At 55.0% G+C, this 21,661-nt stretch overlaps 2 protein-coding genes across 19 annotated transcripts in view; both read left to right on the top strand.

The window, feature by feature from the left end:
* IBA57 (iron-sulfur cluster assembly factor IBA57) overlaps nt 1-8,350 on the top strand; it is a 79,592-nt gene extending 71,242 nt beyond the window's left edge. The window contains exon 5 of one of the 3 annotated variants that reach the window (XM_082379492.1): nt 859-8,350. In XM_082379492.1, the coding sequence (XP_082235618.1) occupies nt 859-957 (99 nt within the window). In that variant the 3' untranslated portion in view covers nt 958-8,350. The remainder of the gene's footprint in view (nt 1-858) is intronic. The other 2 variants (XM_082379491.1, XM_082379498.1) reach the window with 2 other exon arrangements.
* A 520-nt stretch (nt 8,351-8,870) lies between these two features.
* Nucleotides 8,871-21,661, top strand: part of OBSCN (obscurin, cytoskeletal calmodulin and titin-interacting RhoGEF) — a 245,238-nt gene continuing 232,447 nt past the window's right edge. For all 16 annotated transcript variants that reach the window (XM_082379271.1, XM_082379281.1, XM_082379280.1 and 13 more), the window contains exons 1-7: nt 8,871-9,012; nt 12,296-13,310; nt 14,470-14,739; nt 14,988-15,248; nt 16,007-16,315; nt 16,785-17,051; nt 17,600-17,884. In XM_082379271.1, the coding sequence (XP_082235397.1) occupies nt 12,326-13,310; nt 14,470-14,739; nt 14,988-15,248; nt 16,007-16,315; nt 16,785-17,051; nt 17,600-17,884 (2,377 nt within the window). In that variant the 5' untranslated portion in view covers nt 8,871-9,012; nt 12,296-12,325. The remainder of the gene's footprint in view (nt 9,013-12,295; nt 13,311-14,469; nt 14,740-14,987; nt 15,249-16,006; nt 16,316-16,784; nt 17,052-17,599; nt 17,885-21,661) is intronic.

Consider the following 21,661-nt stretch of genomic DNA (forward strand, 5'->3'; position numbering starts at 1 on the left):
ATTAAGCTGTTTCAGTTGATATCACACCCAGCTGTTGGGCTCCACTAATTGTTGGCTGACTGGTCTGCTGTTTTCAACAATGCCCGTAAACTGCTGCACAGTCTTCTGGCTAGTGTTCAGTTTTAAGGCCAGTCTCTGAGGTTTGTTCTTACCCCAGGAGGTTCTTCTTAGCTGTCTCTTTCCATGGTTCTCTCTGGTGAACTGGCTTGGTTTAGCTTTTTGCTCTTAATTAAGAGGAGCTACTGTTTTCAAGAGCACCCTGAGGCTTGAACATTCCTGCACTCTGTTTCAAATGAGGTCAGTTCCTTTGTGGAAAGCTTTGGAGCCCTCTGTGAACTGCCTTTCCCCTGGGAAGAATCTCTGAGCCAATGCTCTGGTCAGCGGCAGCCTCTGGTCTTCTTGATATGCTTCTCCTGGTGTGCAACCGCTGCTCTATGCATGATCTGGGGTAGGGATAATCAGGACCCCCATATGTTCAGTCTACCATGCCTCCATTCAGTGAGTAGGCACTGAATAGATGAAGGGTGCCCCCAGACTCTCAGCCACACTCACCAGGAATTTAGCTGCTTCAGCTTTGGAGCTGGAGGGAATGAGAAATGCTGGTGACCTGCCCTTTTGGTAAGATACCATACCCCCTGATCAGGAGCTGAAGGGAGAGGGACCCCCATCTTCTTGGCCATACCCACCCCAGGTGGAGTTCTGTCAAGCAGAGCTGGGGGGCATTTGGGTAAATCACCTCAGACTCTTATCATTCTTACCAAGTTTTAGTAGATTTTCTTGAACCAACATCTCTTCTTTTGCTGTGTGTGCTGAGGACAATTTTCTGAGATTATAATTTTTTATTATTATTATTATTAGTGTTCACCAGTTATACGTGTTTTGCTGTGGAGTGGGTCTGCAGAGCTCCTCATGCTGCTATCCCAGAAGTGGACCCTCTCAACCTTGTTTCTGAACTAAGCCTGATGCCTGTGGTTCTCAAACCTGAAGGTGTTGGAAGAGGCTTAAAACCCCTGCCATCTGACGATTGGATTGTTTTGCATTGATGTGAATATCATGGGGTAAGAAATGGGAGATGACAAAGGAGCCTTCTCTCTATGAAGCCCCACAAGGCTTTGTAGATTTGTTTTGGAGAAATACCAGCCTCATTCCAACATTGGATGGACATTCAACATAGCTGTGGATGCCGATGAACCTCCCAGCATTATTTGCAAAAATATGTGATGGTTCTTTAGTCTTGGTTACAAAATCTTTTAAAGGGCACAAGAAGAATTCTTCCAGAGACGTGAGGTCCCAGGGAGAGGTAGAACCTTTTCGCACTAGGTAATTTCTGCAGGTGACTAATATTTTGCAAGCAAAATAGCTATTTATTTCAAATGCTCAACATTTACAATATTCCATTGTATGATAGCATTTTATCAGATGTTAACAGAATCAAAGCTTGAAATACTAACTTGAATTTTTAACTGGATATAAAGGATGGCTGTGGGTGTGCAAGTAACATGATCAATACATGTAACTTTATGGTATTATTTTTTCACATGTGTTAAATAAGTGTATCCTCAGTAAAGTTTTCTTGTTACTATTACAATGCCCCTTAAGATTTTAGAAGTAGATGGATCCAGGGGTGTTTTCCAACAACTATAACTCATTCTCCCACTCTCAGTGGATACGAGCTGGGTGTCCAACAATTTGACTCAATTCTGACACTAACTACCTGGAGATAGCATCAGACCCCACAGGTTAAGGGCTCAGTAGCACAAGGCCACCCCCGTTTCAGATGCCAATCACAAGTCCAGAGCCACCCACACTTCTGACCTACTGGCTATACATCAGGGTTCCCACGACCCCCTTCTCAGGTTCAGTCATTTGCTAGAATTGTTCACAGAACTCAGGAAACACTATGTATTTTTACTGGTTTATTATATAATAAAGGAGATCAAAGGAGGTGTGATCAATTATTAACTCCATTTCCAGCCTCTCTTTCTTCTCTGGAGAATAGGGGTGGAGTGGGGTTGAAGATTTCAAGCTTCTAATCATGGCTTGATTTTTCTGGTGACCAGCCTCTATCCAGGAACCATCCAGGAGCCCACCAAGAGTCACCTCATTAGAACAAAAGACACTCCTATCACCTGGGAAATTCCAAGGGATATAGGAGCTCAGTGTCAGGACCCAGGGACAAAGACCAGATATATATTTCTCATTATGCCACAGACCCTGAACTGTTTTAGCTACCCAGCTGCCCAGTACCTGACCGTGAGCTCTCTGACGAGGCTTGGTGTTGTGCGGACTTGGTTCTCAGTAAGATTCAGCAATTGCCTCTGAGTCTACCAAATTAAAGTTGTTTAATCCATTAAGAATCTTTTTATGAAATTCTTTGTCATGAGGATGTGAAAACTACAATTTTGAGCATGCAGGTGTGGCCTTTCCAATAACTGCTTCTGTAGTTGGTGTCTTATTTAGGGTTGCTATAGCCAAATACCATAGACTGGGTGGCTTATAAACAACAGACATATATTTCTCACAGTTCTGGAGGCTGGAAGTCTGAGATCAAAGTTCTGGCAGTTTCGGTGTCTCGTGAGAGCTTGCTTCCTGGTTTATAGGCGGCCAACCTCTTACTATGTCCTCCTGTGGTGGAAGGGGCAAGGGAGCTCTCTGGGGTCTCTTTCATAAGGACACTAATCACATTCCTGAGGGCTCCACCCTCATGACCTAATCACCTCCCCAAAGCCTCACCTCCTAATATCAACACACTGGGGGTTAGATTTCAGCATATGAATTTTGGGGGGACACAAACGTTTAGTCTGTGGCAGCTGGTTTAGCTCCCAGTGTCATGCTGTGCTGCCCCTAATTGATGGAACAACATTTAGTCTAAAACCAGCCCCCTCTGAGAGTCCATTAGGTCTGCACTGTGGGCTCAGAGCTCTCTCAGATTCCTTCTGGAATAAAGGGATCTCTAAATTTGTTCCTGCCTGGGTTGCCAATGAAGAAAGGCACCAAATTGCTTGTCCCAAACACACATCTGTTTGAATGGGAGTGGGCACAGCTGACTCCCCATGGGAGGGACAGCCTTCAGGGTGAGATTGAAGGTCAGGCCCCCCTGCAGGTGAAGGCCCATTTCTCCACTCATGAGGCCACCAGACTATCTTAGGAGGGAGGCTGAGGCTGTGACTTTGCTTTCTTTGGGTTTGGCTCAGGTAGGATTTTAAAATTAAGCCAACACTTTTCCTGCACACTTGTGATATGCTAGAGATAAACATATAAGACTGCATTCAGAAAAGATGCGTGATTTTAAAAGGCCTTTGCCAATGCCTTCAGCTAAGACAGTATATAACTGGTGTTGAGAGATGTGTGTGCATTGCCTTGGTGGGGCAGAAGAGCTTATAGCCTGCACCTGAGAAGCAGATGCAAAATCAAGGTGCACTTCCTTAAGGAGGGTCTGTCCTGGGGCATTAGGGTTCCCAGCGTCTCTGCCTTCGAGTGTCTGTTCCACATCTGTCCCTGTCTTTCCTTTCATATAAAAGCTTTGCAGAATTCTGACCACAGAATAACCCCTGCATTATGTCATTTTTCTTCTAAACCTCGGCCAGAAGTACCCAGATGTAGACCGGATGTAAACATTTGAATGATGTGGCCTCTGTTTTGCCTGATGGGCATGGAGCCTTCATTGTTACAAACACCTACAATTCAATCTCATAGTGACAGAAGTGAGCTTGTATTTCATTTGGTAATTTTCCAAACAATTTACTTTGTTTGCGAAAGTAGCATTTCCTTTAGATTTCTCAATTCTGGCATTAATCAGCCTAAGTTTGTAATGGATGATTTTTTTAAAAAAAAGTGGTGTCCAAAAATAAAAATGAGGAGGCTCCAAGCTTTGGTCTTGAAATGGAAACAAAAAGGATAACCCAGTTTTGAACTATGTTTAGGAGAATGAGAGGATTGGAATCAGAGATCTTTTCCACTGTAATAACATTTTATTGTTGTTGTATGAACGTTACGAAGTAGTCTGATGTGTATTACTACAGAGAGGAGCAGACCAGGGCAACATACGGAAAAAGACAGAGATCTTCTTATCTTTATGGTGCAAATTAACACACATTAATAACATTGTGAATAAGGTTCTATTTTCAAAAACTGGATTAGGTTGTTTACATAAGGGAAATGATTTTAGTTTTTGAGGTATCTATTGTCGATACTTTACTATATATCTATCAAGACTTTACTATCAATCTATCATGTCTGGTGTCTATTGTCAATACTTTACTGGGGGCAGAATCAATTTTATTTGCTCCAAATAGATTTTATTTTGATCCTGAAATATTACTGGAGAAAGTTTACTTTGAAGTGGGATATCTGTGTTAAGGCTAGTTGAAATGAAAGCTGGTGTTTCCATTAAAACATTGCAGTGTCACTTTACAGAAAGCTTTATTTAGAATCTGCATTTCCCACCCCCTGGGACAGCTGGACTTTGTCTCTTGCGTGGTCTTGGTGGAGTGTCCACTCTGCTCCACTCTTGAGTCACCTTTGTGGGGGGGCTGTCAGTAAGGGGAGGGTGAGGAGACCTGCACCCCAGGGAACTCCCACAGCCACTCAGTTTCCTGGAACTCATTTTTGTCTTTCACTTCTTTTTTTTTTTTTTTTTTTCTTTTTTTTTGCCACACTGCGCAGCATGTGGGGTCTTAGTTCCCCGACCAGGGATCGAACCCTGCCCCCTGATGTGGAAGTGCAGAGTCTTAACCACTAGACTGCCAGGGAAGTCCTGTCTTTCACTTCTTTTTCTTGCAAAGGAATAGACGCTTGGTGTTCAAATTTTAAATAATATACAAGTACGTCAAGTTAAAACTACCCCACTTCTAATGATAACCACAGTTATCAATTTACCAAGAGTTTTCTGGATGTTTTTCTCAGTTCTTTTGTGGTTTCTGACCTTGGAACATGGGTGATGGTGGGCTCCGTTCCTGCCCTGGGCACGTATTTACTCCCTGGTGATTCTCGAGGCTTCTCCACTAAAAGCCAGTCTTACCTACACCGACCATGATGTCAAGCATGATCCACCGTATTGTTTTCTCTGCTGTCAGTTCTCCTAACATCTTGGAAAGCTATCAATCACTGAGACAACCTTTTGTGGCTGTTGCTGAGGAAATCAGGTGCTTCATCTTCCAAATAACTGTGGTCTCTTGTGTAGCATTTTCTTGAAACCAAGTTTGGGCCTCACCATTTCTTGCACTGCACACGGTGCAATTTTGCGATAACCTCCTTTCAGTAGCACTTGTCTTGTCTCTTGGGTTTTGTAGCCGCCTTGCCGTGGGCCTGGCCCCTGGGCAGTTGGGGTCCTTGGACTGGAGAAAGCAGTCCCCTATCTTGGGGCTCACTGTGGTCCTGGCAGGGAAGCTAAGCTCAGGCCTGGAGGTGACTGGCACACATCCTGGAACGAGGTCCCCAGGTGGGCACCAGGACAATTCCAGCCTTGGCATGGGGTGTGCACTCAGATCCAAAAGGAGACAGTCCACCATGTGGATGGGAAGACAAATGGGGTGCTGATAAGCCCCTCACCCTTTTGGTCTCTCTCCTCTGGATGTGAGTGCCCCTGGAGCTCTGGCCTTGCCTCTCACAGTGCCAGCTCTCCTCGTCCCCGGGGGCCCACAGACGCCTTTCCCAGAGGCCTGTCCAGTCCAGTACGCCCAGAGCCAGCTCCCTCTTCTTGGTGCCCCCCACTTCCACCTGATGAGCGAGGCCATCACCTGTGCAGAGCCAGGCCCGGTCGCTAGCCTCTCCCGCTGCCGGTCTGCACAGCCGGTGGTCAGCAGTCAGCCCAGGATATCCCTTGGGTTCCTCTCTTCCTCCTGGCCCCTCAACCCCGGGCCCCCTTCTAGTCCTGCCATGGGGAGGACATCCTGGAGCTGTTTCCGGGGTCTGCACTTCTGAGCTCAGGGTCCCAAAGGTCCTGTGGGCAGATGAAGGCCCCGGGAGGTCTCTGCAGGTCCTGCGATCCTCACCTAGGCTGTCCTGCCTGGCAGGGTCTCCCTCCCTTGTGTTTCTGGCACATTCTTCTCCCCTGCTTAGCTCTGGCCTCAGCTCCTCTCTGACCCTCCACCTGCCCCTCCTCCCCCTCCCTCAGCTTCCAGCTGTAGGTTTAGCCTCTTGTGGCCAAGGGGAGGTGGTGGGCACACCAGGAACCAACAGAGGCTCGGGGAAATGCGAGCTCCTGACTTTGGATTGTTTTTTTCTTTTCATTTGATTACTTAATTTATTTACTGACATTATGTTTTTTAGAGTTAGCCCAGTGGATACAATTCCAGTTCATTTTTTAAACTGATGTGTAGCACACATTGCCCAATGACACAATCATTTCTTTATCCATTATAATATAGGTGGGCATTTAGGTTCTTTCCAAAGTTTCTCCACTAAAAGCAGTAGTATGATTTAAAAACCCTTATCTACCTACATACGTGCAGAATTTTCACCTGGTCATCTCTCTTCAAACTTTTTGCTTTTGCATCCCCACCCCCAGCCCCCCGCCAAGGAATTTTTAACCATTTACACATTTTTTCAAAACCAAACTCCAGACTTTATTTGGATTCCATCAGCTTTCCCATTAACGTCCCCATTTCGTTCCAGGATGTTATGCAGGCTGTGGTGATACACTGAGTTGTTACGTTTCTCTGGTCTTACAGGCTGTTTGTCATTTATTCTCAGGAGAAACTTGGTTAATAAGCACTGTCACTGTATAAACATAAGCAAATCATTCTAACTTCTCTGAGCCTCAGGTCTCTCTGCAGTAAAATTTTAAAAACACCATCTTGGGGAAGATCCAATAAACTCTTGATATGAAACACTGCAAAGTGTTATTGTGTGTTTGTTTTCCATATGGGAGTTTGCATTTCCTTCATCTGTGTTATTCACAAGGTGGTCAAGCATTTAAAACATTCTGAAGGGAAATAAAACTCTCTTTCTCCCCAGAATATACAACTTCATCTTCACAACTGCACTGGAACCACAGACTTTTGACATGATCACACAGGACTTGTACATGATAACATTTGAGACACCCTGGGGGACCCACTTGGTTTTGCATTTACTCTACTCATGGGAATGTTAGCACAAGGGTCTCAGGCCAGGTAGAGAAGATAGATAGGGCCCAGGACCCTTGAAGCCTGTGGTCCTCCCAGATTGACAGGAGGGTGACTCATAGCCCAAGATGACCTGGTGGGTGATGTTATCCACTCTCCCTGCCAAGGATGATGAGGGTGGACGATGCAGTTTCCATGGGGTGCAGCAAGTATGTGGATTGTTGAAAAATACATCGGTTGGGCACTAGGCACCTTCTCTGCAGAGATGGAGAACACCCAGGAGAGCTGACATCTTTCAAGTGCACGGTGATGTGTGGGTCCATTGGCTGTAGCTGGTGACCTGGGATCTGTCTGCAAGCAGAGTGGAGTCGGGCTGGTCCTAAGAGCAGCTGAGGCATGGAGGTGGATCACAGGTCAGGGAGGGAGGACAGAAGAGGAGGGTGAGCTGTGGAGGACCACAGGCAGGGAGGGGGATGGAGGGGGATGATGAATGGGGTTAGATGAAGTTATGGGGTTGGCCCCCATGGTGGGATTATTGCCCTTATGAGAAGAGGAAGAGACATCAGAGCTCACTCTCTCCACCAAGTTGGGACACAGAGACAATGTGCCATCTGTTTACCAGAAAGAAATTCTGTTAGCCAACATGGAACCTGCCAATACCTTCATGTCGAACTTGTAGCCCCTAGAACTCTAAAATAAATGTCCGTGTTTAAGTCCCCCAGTCTGTGGTCTTTGTTTTGGTGGCCTGAGCTGACTGAGACTTTGGGTAGCTCAGGTACTGGTCTGTGCTCAGAGCCTGGGTTTTCCCACAGGATACAGGTCTGGGTGTAGAGGGCACAGATGGGGTGAGGACGTGGCTCAGCCCCCAGGCTGCGGGTACCGGGCTGGAACATAATGCCCTGGTGCTGGCTCAGGAGCGGGGGGTGATGATGGGCAGAGAGCAGCTCCCCCACCGCCTAACCCTGGTGGGTCAGCCTCTTCCCAAGAGAGGCCCCAGGACTCCTACCAGATGGCCTTCTCTGGCTCCCCATTAGGTCCCTGTTAAGCGAAGCCCACCTTCCCTCCTCGGTGGGCCCAGCATCCCATTCACCCTTGTCCCCACGCCGGAGTCATGGGGATGGGGGGCAGCCATCCTGGGGCATGAAGCATCATGTGCCACCCACAACACCTGCCCCTGTCCTGCCTGCCCACCCCTTGGGGCTGGGTCCCTAGTCCCTGGGAAGTGAAGGTCTCAGGATGGGGTGTCAGGGACCCTCACTCCCATGTAAAGATGCCATGGACACCCAGCCAGGCCAGGTGCTGCCAGGAGTGACCAGGGATAAAGAACCCACCCCAGTCGCGTGTTTGGTTAGGGTGGAGGGGCGCCGACCCTTGGGCACCTGTGCTGGGCTCCTAGCTGCTTGCCTCTACCACGAGGCTGCAGGACTCTCAGGTGACTGGTCATCTTGGGGTGGTTCTGTTCCCCTCTGGGGGATGGTCCTGGGTGCCCCTGGGGGTGGTAATGGATCCCCCATTCTCCTTCCCACCCTGCACTCCAGGATGCTGGTCTGAGCAGGGGTTCTCACGAGTTGGGGCCCCTGCCCCACCCCCACCATTACTGGAACACACAGGCCTCCTCCCCCAGCCGCCCCAAGCCTCTGCCCTTTGCCTCCCTGGGGCCAGGGGTGAAACCAAATCTGGGGCAGTGACACCCAGGCTATTTTGGAGCTGGGCTGGGCGGACTGGCAGTGGTGGGGGCGGGGTGGGGGCGGGCCCAGTCTCCTTCAGCTGATAGCACCCGCCTGTCCTTTTGTCCCTGTCCAGTTTGAGGACCGGCAGGAGTGAGGGCTGCTGGGCGGGAGCTTTGTCGGTCCTGGGCCCTCGGAGGGAGGTGAGACCCAGCAGCCCCTGCCCCAGCATCTGAGCGCCTCGCCTGGGTGCTGCCCAGTGCCCCTGGTAGAGACAGGTGAGGAGGCAGAGAGCAGACGGGGTGGGGGGCCATCCAGTGCCCCTGAGGACGGCTCTGCTGAAGGTCACGGCTCCGGGGGATGGAGGGACCTGGGGTAGGGTTTCAGCCAGGCGGTGCTGCCCCTGGGGTTGGGGCCATGGATTCCAGCCCCTGCCCCATTGGTGAGCTGAGCCAGACCCTCATGTGGGGAGGGAGCAGCTGGGGGAGGAGGGGGGCGTCAGAAGCACCCACCTCCTCCTTTGCCCAGTGTCCTGAGGGTCTGGCTCGCCCTGCCCCCAGCTCTGTTGAGATGGATGCCCGCTGACAGCTGGGGCTATTTTGGGCCTGTTGGCTCAGCGGAGGGGACAGCCAGAGGGCCAGTGACACCTGACTCCAGGAAAGAATTTCCCCTGGGGTTCAGGAAGCTGGAAGGCCCAGGGGTCTCAGGGGAAGGTACAGTCTGCGGGAGCTGTCCTTTGAAGTCTTTTCTGGAAGGGTGTGGGGGCCACAGGGTTGGGGGCAAGCTGGGGGGACAGGGCTTCTGGGAGGGGGCCGCCCAAGGTTCTGCTGTGAGGCTGTGAGCCACTTCTCACTCTGGACTCATCTGGAAAATGGCCCAAGACCCACAAGGACCCCAAGTTCTGGAAAAGCAAGTGTGGAGGGGCTGTGGGTGCGGCATGGGTCAGCCACCAGGCTCCCTGGCAGGCTTGCAAGGGGGGAGGGTCCTGGCCTCAGAGTGGAGGTCCTGCCAGTGCCAAGCTGGGGCCTCCAAGGGGCTAAGGAGCCCGAGCGGGGTCCACAGGGAACTGCCTTCCCAGGTGGGCATCTGTGAGAGGGAGGGGCTTCCTTGAGAAGCTGGGGTTGAGGTCCTGGCCCAGTCTCTCCTCCTGAAACTCCTGTTCTGCCCTTGTGGCTGCAGCTCCAGTAGCCCCAGCCCCCAACATGGCAGGGGGAGGAGGAGGACACTGCAGGTGACCCTGTGCCCAGAGGGGCCTTGGGTGGTCGCGGCCCCACACTCAGCTTGGATGAAGGCGGCTCCAGAGTCCTGGGGCCTACCTTGGGGTGCCTTGGCCCTGCTGCCCAGTGGCGGTGCCTGCCTGGTATGGGTGTCAAGGGGTGTCTTGTCTGGGTGAGCCCCCTTAGACCTCCATGGGTCTGCCGCAGTGAAGGTGGGGCATATAGGCCCTAGACAGGGAACGCATCCCCGGTGGCTTTAGAGGTTCTAGGGGTCTGTGCCCACCCTTCTGCACCTGCTGAGAGCTGGCTCCTCCTAAGCATGTGCAGAGATGAGACCTCCCTCCCCATCCCTGTCCTCCTGGCCCCCAGAGGCTGCCAGCTGTGGAACTGGCTCCCTGCCCCCTGCACATACTCGCTTATGAGCTCAGAGCAGTTGTCTCCCACAGCTGCTCTGGGTGTGGCAGGGGGAGGATGCCATGTCCTTCCTTGGGGAACCCACAGAGCTACTGTGTAATTCAGGAGGCGGTGGTGTGCTGGGAAGAGCCCAGAACTCAGGGCCCTGGGGAACTGGTGTCAAAGTAATCTTTCCACAGAGGGACACTGAGGCCCAGGAGGGTGTCCATGGAGGCGGGTGGCCACCTGCCCAGGTCCTTCCCAGGCCAAGAGCCCAGCCAGGCCATGGGGGAGCTGGGGGCGGGTCAGAGGTGCTGACTGCACAGTGAGTCAGCAGGATGGTCCCAGCTCACCTCCTTGAGGGGGATTAAGGAGATTAGGTCCTAAATCACAGGATGGGGAGCTGGAGGGCCTGGGGACATTGCCCCGTTTGTCCCATGGTGGGCAGCCCATGCTGATGGCCAGCCCATGCTGATGGCCCGGCTCCTGGGGTGAAGAGAGTCAAGTCACTTGGGGACAGCCCAGGGCCCAGTGGGGTCCATTTGTGCTGGCTCTCTTTACAGAAGCCCCTGTGTAGGCAAGGCCCAGTTTCACCTCACCCACCTGTGCTGGGGGCCAGCGGTGCCCAACCTGGAGTGGGCAGAGGCCAGAGTCAGCCTGGGGTCTTTGGCATTGATGGTGCCAGCCCCATCCCTGCAAGGGGTCCAGTCGGCAGAGCCACAGCCAGTGGAGCCTCAGCTAAGATCTGCAGAGTGACTACGTTACCTGCAGGAACCCCATTTGGGCCTGGCTAGCCGGCCTGCCCATTCCCAGCCTGGAACTCGTTGGGTCTTCCTGGGGGATTCTCTGATTGTCCTCCACAGACACACCATTGACTGACTGCCCCTGACCTTCCCCATTCCAATTCCCGGGGGAAGGAGGCAGGTACTCAGGGCGAGGGGGCGTGGGCAGCCCTGTGTGCTGGAGGAGCCCCCACCCCCCAAGCTGCAGGAGTTCCATTTTTTGCTCATTGATGAGCACACCCCCTCAGGGGTCCAGGGGAGGTGGGGGGATCCCAGGAGAGGTGAGATGTGACCCGGCCCAGGACAGCTTCAGGCGGGACAGGCCCTGTGTACAGGGCTCTCTGTTGTGGAATGCCGAGTGAGGAGGGCTAGGCAGCTGTGCACACAGCCTGCAGTGGAGCCCAAACGCTTGGGTGGGGGAAGTCACTGAGGTGGGAGGATGGGGAGCAAAGGGGGCATGCCAAGCAGAGGGCTCGGACGAGAGTCTGCTGGGGTGCAGAACCTGTGACCTCTGGTGTGCCTTAGAGAGAGGGGACAGGCCGGTAGTGGGCGCTTACTGTGAGCTTCCACAGCCAGGCCCTGTCAGAGTGCAGAGAGTGGCCTCTCTGTGACTGGGGGAGACTAGGTAGGTTGCAGTTTCAGACTCTAGGAAGCAACAGTGTGTGTGGAGGGGACAGGACACCTGCTGGCAGTTGGAGTGGCCCAGGAGGGACAGGGAAGGAAGGTCTTTGTGATGAGGTGCAGCGTGGCAGATGCCGCACAGGGAGGAGGGCAAGCTTGGTGCTGGTGTGGTGTTTTGGGACAGGTGCTCAGCTGGACCTTGAGTTGGGGCAGCAGGCCTGGCGCTGGGACGAGAGGGAGGAGACGCTCCTGCCAATGAAAAAGAGTCCATTTGGGGGGTGGGGGTGGGGCCAGACCCCAAATGCCCAGAAAGAGGCAAATCGGCACTTCTGGACCACCATACCATCTGGTGATGCTACCTGCAGGGATGGGGTGTGTCGGGGGCGACGGCACCCGGATGGGGAAGAGGGGCCATGTGGAGGGCTTTACCCTGGATTAAGCTGGATTTTCCAGGACGGGTGAAGTGGCCACGTGGGGAAAAGGCGGGGGGCTCTGAGCACAGCAGGGTCTCATCCCCACTCTGCCCTTCCCCCTCACCCCATTCGCAGGTTCCCCCGCCTCCCCCCACCCACACCCCCATGGATCACTCCTCGTTCAGCGGTGCACCTCGCTTCCTAACCCGGCCCAAGGCCTTCGTGGTGTCGGTGGGCAAAGATGCCACGCTGAGCTGCCAGATCGTGGGCAACCCCACGCCGCAGGTCAGCTGGGAGAAGGACCTGCAGCAGGTGGAGGCAGGCACTCGCTTCCGCCTGGCCCAGGACGGCGACCTGTACCGCCTCACCATCTTGGACCTGGCGCTGGGCGACAGCGGGCAGTATGTATGCCGTGCGCGCAACGCCATCGGCGAAGCCTTCGCGGCGGTCGGCCTGCAGGTGGACGCCGAGGCAGCGTGCGCCGAGCAGGCACCCCATTTTCTGCTGCGGCCCACATCCATCCGCGTGCGCGAGGGAGCCGAGGCCACCTTCCGCTGCCGCGTGCGCGGTTCGCCGCCGATGTCTGTGAGCTGGGACAAGGATGGGCGGCGCCTGGGCGCGCTGCAAGCTCCCCGAGTGCGCGTGGAGGCGAGCGGCGAGGCGAGCGCGCTGCGCATCCTGGCCGCGCAGCCGCGCGACAGCGGCACGTACACGGTGCACGCGGAGAACCCGCTGGGCGCCGCTAGCGCCGCCGCCGGGCTTTTGGTGGACACGGAAGCAGACACAGCCGGCCAGCCCGGGGCCTCCACAGCCATGCTCCTGGCGCACCTGCAGCTGCGGCGCGAGGCCATGCGCACCGAGGGCGCCCCGGCCTCGCCGCCCAGCGCCAGCACGCGCACCTGCACGGTGACTGAGGGCAAGCACGCGCGCCTCAGCTGCTTCGTGATGGGTGTGCCCAAGCCTGAGATAGTGTGGAAGAAGGATGGGCAGCTGGTGGCCGAGGGCCGGCGACATGTGGTGTACGAGGACGCGCAGGAGAACTTCGTGCTCAAGATCCTCTTCTGCAAGCAGTCAGACTGTGGCCTCTATACTTGCACGGCGTCCAACCTCGTGGGCCAGACCTACAGCTCCGTGCTAGTTGTCGTGCGAGGTGAGCTCCTGGCGCCGGGCGCAAGGTCACTGTGCGCAGTGAGCACAGGCAGAGGCTCCTCCCCAGGCCTCCTGTCTTTTCCTTCCAGCGGCGGCTGCTGCTGCCATCTCCCCACCCTGTGCCTGTCTGGTAGAGGAATCCGTGGTTGGAGGTCTTGGCAGCTCTCGCTGTTCTGTTCCATTGTCTTTGTGAGAGTAACACGAGTATACAACAAAGTGCTTTGTCACTAACACCCCCTCCCTCTGGGAGATGGTCAGGGTGCCCAGTGGCTGAGCCTGCTCTCTCCAGGCTGAGGGTGACCCAGGCTCTCCACCCCTCCTACAGGATGCTAAGGGGGTCTCCCTGGCACAGCTGGAAGTAGGGCAGGAGCAAGGACAGACCTTGTGCTGTCAGAGGCCTCAGGCTGGGGCTGCACCAGGGTGCAGCTTGAAGGTGGTTCTGGGTCAGTTTGCAGGCTCATGTCCAGGTCTGGGGGCTCCCCCAGGGCACCGGGGCAGCTGTAGGCAACACCATCAGAATTTGCTGGAGGGCCGTTTACTCTTGTTTCCTAAGACCAGCCTCTTGAAGTGGTTGGAGTCCCACCTCCACTTTTTACCAGCTGTAGGATCTCCAGCAGGGCGCTCAACCTTCGTGTGCGTGCCTCAGTTTCCTCGTTTTTCGCACGGAAGTGCGCTCCTGGAGTTGAGCAATTTCGCAGGCCAGTACTTGTCCAGTGGCCTCACTGCTGTGTGAACCCAACCCATTCTGCCTGTCCAGGACCAGCTTAGGGGCCTGCTCAATGGGGCTGCTTGCTGTGGCTTCACCTGCCTCATTTCTCCTTTTCTCTTCCAGACTTCTCCTTATATTTTTTTGGGGGGGGGGGGCTCTTTCCTTTAAGTTCTGTTCCCTCTCCTCTGTCCTCCCTCCTTTTCTATACCCCTACCTCCCTCTGTCCCCTCCTTACAGCTCCTCTGCCCTCCCACCCACCACCCTCTGCCCCCAAAGCCCCTCCAACCCCTGTCCTGGCTCCCTGCCCCCACCCCAGCCTTACACCTCCCTTACCCTGCCCCCCTCCTTCCCCTCACCCTCCTCCTCGCCCCCTGACCGCCCCCTCCGTCACCCCTCCTGTCTGCCCCTCTTCCCTCTCCTCGCCCCACTCACCTGAGCTCTTTTTCCGCAGAGCCCATGGTGCCCTTCAGAAAGCGGCTGCAGGACCTGGAGGTGCCAGAGAAAGCATCGGCCACGTTCCAGTGTGAGGTGCCGCTGCCGCCCATGGAGTCTGCGTGGTATAAGGAGGAGACGCGGCTGTGGGCCAATGCCAAGTACCTCATCGAGGAGGCAGGCGCTGAGCGCCGACTGACCGTGCTCAATGTCACCTCCGATGACGATGCCGTGTACATCTGCGAGACGGCGGAGGGCAGTCGCACGGTGGCCGAGCTGGCGGTGCGAGGTGGGTGGGCAGGGGGCCCGGAGACTGGGCAAGGTCCGGGTCTCACAGGAGCTGGGCAAGTGGCGTAGGTAGTGGGTGGGTGGGGTGGGCAGGACCCTGGCACGAGGGGTGCGTCAGGGAGGGGTGGGATGGGCACTGGGGGGACAGGGGCGGGAAGGAGGTAGGGGTGGGACAGGCCTACAGGGGTCTCTCTGACCAGCTGCAGCCCTTACCCCTCCCTTTCCCCACTGCTCCTCCGCCCACTCCAGGCAACCTCCTTCGAAAGCTCCCGAGGAAGACAGCTGGGCGAGTGGGAGACACGGCCATGTTCTGTGTGGAGCTGGCCAAGCCAGAGGGCCCCATCCACTGGCTGTGGAACCAGCAGGAGGTGGTGGCCGGGGGCCGAGTGGCCATTACTGCCGAAGGCACGTGCCACACGCTGACCATCTCCCAGTGCAGCCTGGACGATGCGGGTGAGGTGGCCTTTGTGGCTGGGGACTGCCGGACGTCCACCCAGTTCTGCGTGTCAGGTAAGGGCCTAGGGAGCACCTGTCAGACAGAGGGTGCCTCTTCCCTGCCCACAGTCCACTGGGCCCTGCTCTGAGTTGTCGCCTGTTGCAGGGAGCGCCGTGCGGGGCGGGGAATGCCTAGGTTGTAGCTCTGGTTCTCTGGGGCTCATGGCTTGTTTGACACCCGCCTCCACTATGGTCACACTAGGCATCTGCAAAGTAGGAGTCCTGGTGGCCCCCGACCCTGTGAACCAGATTAGAAAGTGCAGGTTGTTCTAGAAGCACAGCGTGTAGGGGGTGACATTGCGGGTGTGTCCTCTTTCTGTGGCCTTTGGTGTTGAGATTGGCTCCCCCAGGGTCAGCCCTTTGCCGGGGACAGGGGCCCTGCACGTGGGTCTCAGCACCCTTGGAAGGGTCATTGTGCCTTGTCTCAAACCATCATCCAGCCCAAGATCCCAATGCATAGATGGGGTCAAGGCTGAGGACTGGAAAGAGTTCCTTTCCAGGCCACGTGGACAGCTCAGGGTGGCCCCTGAGGCCCGGGCACTCTTTCCACTGCAAACAGAGAAATGGCCACAGAGCTGAGACTGGGGTTATGGGCTCACAGTGTCCTCTTGGGCTGGCAGTCCCCTTGGGCTGAGACCATTTCAGACCACCAGGGCAGTGCCCCCGGGGAGGGCCGGGGATTCTGTGACAACCCCTTTATCCTACTGTGACCTTGGATCCAGGGCTTGGGGAGGGGGCTCTCAGTTGGTGACATGGGCCCGTGCTCTGCTCAGCCCCCAGAAGGCCGCCCCTGCATGCTCCTGAGGCCCCTGTGGTGAAGGCCAGGACAGAGAGCTCCGTGACCCTTGGCTGGTCCCCACCACCCCATGGGGACCGCCCTGTTGCTATCGATGGCTACCTTGTGGAGAAGAAGAGAGTGGGCACCCACCCCTGGAGCCGGTGCCATGAAGACAAGTGGGTGGCCACGCCTGAGCTGACTGTGGCTGGCGTGGCCAAGGAGGGGGAATTCCAGTTCAGGGTGTCAGCTGTGAACAGATTTGGCCAGAGCCCCTACCTCGAGTTCCCGGGAACTGTACACCTGGGTAAGTTTGGAAGGTTCTGTTCTCCCCGGCACCCTGGTGACAACCTGCGGGGCCATCTGCCCCTGAATCACCCAAACCCAGAGTGTGGCCCAGCCTTGGAGAGGCCAGAGTGACTCATGGGTCCTCTTTACGGTAGGGGGGTGGGCCCAGGGTCCTGATGCTATTGAAGACTTTTTTGTAGGAAGGCCAGGGGACCCCAAGACAGGACTCGAGCCCCGCAGGAACCTATCTGTATCCACCAGCCCTGGGGCACTGGGCTACACAGCTGCCCCACCACACTGGGTTTGTGGGATCTGAAGGGAATCTCGGGTGGCTGTAACTTGTCCTCACTCCACCCTGCGTCTGACTTTCGCTCGTGGTCTCCATGTGCTTGTTCAGTGGACTTCCTAGAGCAGGGGTTATTTGGGCCCAGGCATTGGGGGAGAGGAGGGCAGGGGCCCAGCTCCTTCCTGAAGCCCCCATCCCACAGCCCCCCAGCTGGCTGTGAAAACACCTCTGAAGGCGGTAGAGGCAGTGGAAGGCGGCGAGGTGACCTTCTCTGTGGACCTCACTACGGCCTCAGCAGGGGAGTGGTTCCTGGACGGGCAGGCCCTGAAGGCCAGCAGCGTGTATGTGATACACTGTGACGGCACCCGGCACACTCTCACCATTTGCTTGGTGCCTGTCAGCCTGCACGGGGCCGAGCTCAAGTTCGTGGCCAATGGTATCGAGAGCAGCATCCGCATGGAGGTCCGAGGTAGGGGGACCCCGTCCCATGACCCTGGGGCCCCTCTGAGCCCCGTTTCCTCTGGGAGTGGGGGCGGGATGGGGTCCCTGGGGTCTCAGGGCTCTGGAGATCTGTCGTTGCTCCTAGGGCAGGCGGGCTGCTGGATGAAGTGGGGCCAGGCGGTGGGGTGTGCAGGGTCACCGGGTGTGAGTGGAAGAGGGGCTAAAGTGTCCCCGATGGCGCCAAGCTTCAATTCTCTGTATGTCCCCCCTTCCCTTCCCCTTCTCCCCTCCTCCCTCTTTGTTGATTCCTTCTCCTACGCCACTTCTTGTCCTGTCTCTGCCTTTCTTGCCTCTCTGACTCCCCTCCACCATATCTGGCTCTTCCCCCTCTGTTCACTCTGCCTCGTTCCACTTCCCCCGTCCCCTTCCCCCTATCCACACGCTGCTGTCTACACCCCGCTCTGTCCACTCCTTCATCCCACTTCCCTCCCCCCACCCCCTTCCTCCGATCGCTCTCCCTCTGTCCACTTCCCCCTTCACCCACACCCACTTTGTCCACCTGTCTGTGACTTGCAGCGGCCCCGGGGCTGACGACCAAGTGTCCGGCAGCAGCAGTGGCAGCACGGGAGGTGCTGGCCCGGCTGCACGAGGAGGCCCAGCTCCTGGCCGAGTTGTCGGACCAGGCTGCAGCTGTGACGTGGCTCAAGGACGGACACGCACTGTCTCCAGGCCCCAAGTATGAGGTGCAGGCGTCAGCCGGGCAGCGGGCACTGCTAGTGCGGGACGTGAAGCAAGAAGACGCAGGCCTGTATGAGTGTGTCAGCCACGGGGACCGCATCGCCTACCAACTATTGGTGCAAGGTGACACCAGAGTGTGTGTGTTCATGTCCTCCCTGGGCCGCCGCTGTAGCCAGGGCCGCGCATTCTGTCCTCCAGCTCTGGATAGGCTCTGGGGCACCTGGGTAGCAGGAGCTGCTGTTCTCTGTTCCCGTGGGGAGGGTGGGGGATCAGGGGGCTCTGCCGACCCCCTGAGGAGGGTGGGGAGTCAGATAGGCTCAGGTGACCCTGTGGGGAGGGCAGGGGTGTGTGTGGGGTGCTCAGCCCACCCTATGGAGACGGTGAGGGGATGGGATGGAGTCAGGTGACCATGTGGGGAGGGCAGGAGTCTGGGCAGCTCTGCTGACCTTGTGAGGAGGGTAGGGGGTCAGGGCAGGCTCAGGTGACCCATGAGGGTAGGGTGGGGAACCAGGGACCCTGCCAACCCCGTTGGGAGGGTGGGGGTCAGGGACTCTGCTCAGTATGGGAGGAGCTTCCTATGTGTGGGTGGCACTTGGGTGGTTGAAAGTCAGCAGCTGAGGCTGGCCCTGTCTCTGAAGGGGCCTAGGTTTGGGCGAGGGCCAGTGTCTCCCATGATCCTGAAGCCCCGAGCACCTTCATCTGCTAGCTGCCTGGGCACGTGTGTGGTTAGGGCTCTGTCGGACCCCTGACCTGCCCATGTGCCCTTGTAGGCCTCACATCTTTTTTTGTGCAAGGACACGGCTGGTGGCTGTGTGGATGCCGTGGCCGGGGGCTCAGCCCACTTTGAATACGAAACCTCAGAGGCCCACGTGTGTGTACACTGGTACAAGGATGGCGTGGAGCTCGGTCACTCCTGCCAGCGCTTCTCACAGGAGGACATGGGCACACGGCACCGGCTGGTGGCTACCTCAGTCACCGTGCAGGATGAGGGCACCTACTTGTGCCAAGTGGGCAAGGACTCTGTGGACTTCTGGTCGTGTGTCTGTGGTTAGTGCACTGCCTCCCAGGTTTGGTGTGTGGGGAGCAGGTCTGGCTGCATCCAGCTGTGCAGCACTTGCAAGGCCAAGCTGTCTCTCCCTTCATTTCTTCTGAGAATACTTGGGGGTAGGGGCAGTTACTTCTGAATTTGGGTGAAGAAACTACCCACGAAACTAATATATATATGGGTGAAGAATGCAGGCTTGGAAAATAAAAGATAAGAAGGAAATTTAAAGCCCTTGTCCTCTTGTTAAAGATGGGGAAATGAGGCAGAGCAGACCTAGAAAGTGCTGGAAGCGTCCTTGGCAGGTTAGATTTGGATCTTGGTGAATCTGAGGCCCTGGCTCTTTCTAGAAGCCATTGAGGTCTCTTGGCAGATTCTCCAAGTCTAGTTCTGCCCCATCTTGGCCCTCAGAAGGGTCTCTGCCATGCCGCCCAAGCCTCCTTCCATCTGAGCACAGGCACTGGGGCCGAGCTGCCCATCATGGAGCTCTGAGGCTGCTTCCCATCACACCCAGGAGGGGTTGGGGTACCTGGACCACCTGTGCCCATGGAGGGTTCCATGTGCAGCACCTGATCACAAAGGATCCTCGTGGGAGGGATCCGAGGCTGCCTGGGGTCTAGAGCAAAGCTCTGTCATGGCTCCAGGACTTGGGAAACCTCACCTTGGCAGAGCCTCTGCTGTGTATCCCTCCCTGTCACCAGAGCCCTCAGAGATGTTTGCCAAGGAGCAGCCAGCACTCAGGGAGGTACAGACCGAGGTGGGGGCCAGTGCCACACTGAGCTGTGAGGTGGCCCAGGCCCAGATGGAGGTGACATGGTACAAGGATGGGAAGAAGCTGAGTGTGAGCTCAAAAGTGTGCATGGAGGCCAAGGGCTGCACCCGGCAGCTGGTGGTCCAGCAGGTGGGGAATAGGGACGCAGGGGAGTACAGCTGTGAGGCCAGGGGCAGAAGGTCTCCTTCCGCCTGGGTATCACAGGTCAGTTGACGAAGCAGACATTTGACCATTTCACAGGAACAGGCCTGGAGGAACCAGGCTTGTTTTCAGTGTGGGTTACGGCAGTGCTCAGCTGACTCATCAGGCCCGTATCAGTTATACAAATAACCCCAGAACTTAGTGACCCAATGGAACGATCTGTGGGCAGGAATTCAAGCAGTGCTCAGCGTGGGTGGCTCATCTCTGCTCCACATGGTGTTGACTGGGACACTAGGATCCAGTCTGGTCTCATTTGTGTGTCTGATGTCCCAGTCAGGGGGCTGGCTGTGATGGCAGACCTCTCTCTTCTAGTGATGTTGTCTGGGCTCATTCCTGTCTGGGACCATGCTGTTCTCTCCTCTGGGCCTATGCTCTCCATGTGACGTCTCATTCTCAAGGCCTCTTTCTCCATGTGGGTAGCCTGAGCTCCTTCATATTCTGGCTGGGTTCCCTGTAGGGATTAGGAGATGCTACAGGGTTTGTTAAGGTTTGTTTTCACCAGTCCCAGAATATTACATTCTGTGTGTTTTATTGCACAAAGCCAGACATAAGGCCAGCCTAGTTCCAAGGAGTTGGAGAAGTAGACCTCACTGTTGATGAGGAGTCCCCTGGTTAATTGGGGACAGTTTCTAACAATCTACCACAAGGACACAGGCTCTATCTGTCTAGATCTTTGCTTTCTTGAGCATAAGATAAAGATCTTTCTAATGCTTATTGCCTCATGGTCACAAGATGGCTTCCATAGTTCCAGCCATAATGTTCAAGGTGGGAAAAACATGTAAGGATTGTGTGTGTGTTTGTTTTTTTCCTTTTCACTGCTCTGAAGTAAGTTATCACAAACTCAGTGGCTTAAAATAATGCCCATCTGTTAGTTCACAGTTCTATAGATTAGAATTCAAGATGTGGATTCTGGATTCTCTTATCAGGGTCTCAAGGGCTGGAATCCATGTGCCATCTGGCTGAGTTCTTTCAGGGCCCTTTTCCAAGCTCATCCAAGTTGTTGGCAGAATTCATTTCCTTGTGGTTCTGGGTCTAAGGCTATTTCCTGGCTGGCTGGCAGCCAGGGGCTGCTCTTAGGTCCTTTGCCACATGGCCCCTCATGTCCATTCACTCTTTTTTTTTTTTAACATCTTTATTGGAGTATAATTGCTTTACAACGGTGTGTTAGTTTCTGCTTTATAGCAAAGTGAATCAGTTATACATATACATATGTTCCCATATCTCTTCCCTCTTGCGTCTCCCTCCCTCCCTCCCTCCCTCCCTATCCCACCCCTCTAGGTGGTCACAAACCACCGAGCTGATCTCCCTGTGCTATGCGGCTGCTTCCCACTAGCTATCTATTTTACATTTGGTAGTGTATATATGTCCATGCCACTCTCTGACCTTGTCATATCTTACGCTTCCCCCTCCCCGTATCCTCAAGTCCATTCTCTAGTAGGTCTGTGTCTTTATTCCCGTCTTGCCACTAGGTTCTTCATGACCTTTTTTTGTTTTCCCTTAGATTCCATATATATGTGTTAGCATACGGTATTTGTTTTTCTCTTTCTGACTTACTTCACTCTGTATGACAGACTCTAACTCCATCCACCTCACTACAAATACCTCCATTTCATTTCTTTTTATGGCCGAGTAATATTCCATTGTATATATGTGCCACATGTTCTTTATCCATTCATCCGATGATGGACACTTAGGTTGCTTCCATGTCCTGGCTATCGTAAATAGAGCTGCAATGAACATTTTGGTACATGACTCTTTTTGAATTATGGTTTTCTCAGGGTATATGCCCAGTAGTGGGATTGCTGGGTCGTATAGTAGTTCTATTTTTAGTTTTTTAAGGAACCTCCATACTGTTCTCCATAGTGGCTGTATCAATTTACATTCC

The sequence above is a fragment of the Balaenoptera borealis genome, assembly GCF_965194805.1.
Source record: "Balaenoptera borealis genome assembly, chromosome: 2".
NCBI classification, from domain to species: Eukaryota; Metazoa; Chordata; class Mammalia; order Artiodactyla; family Balaenopteridae; genus Balaenoptera; species Balaenoptera borealis.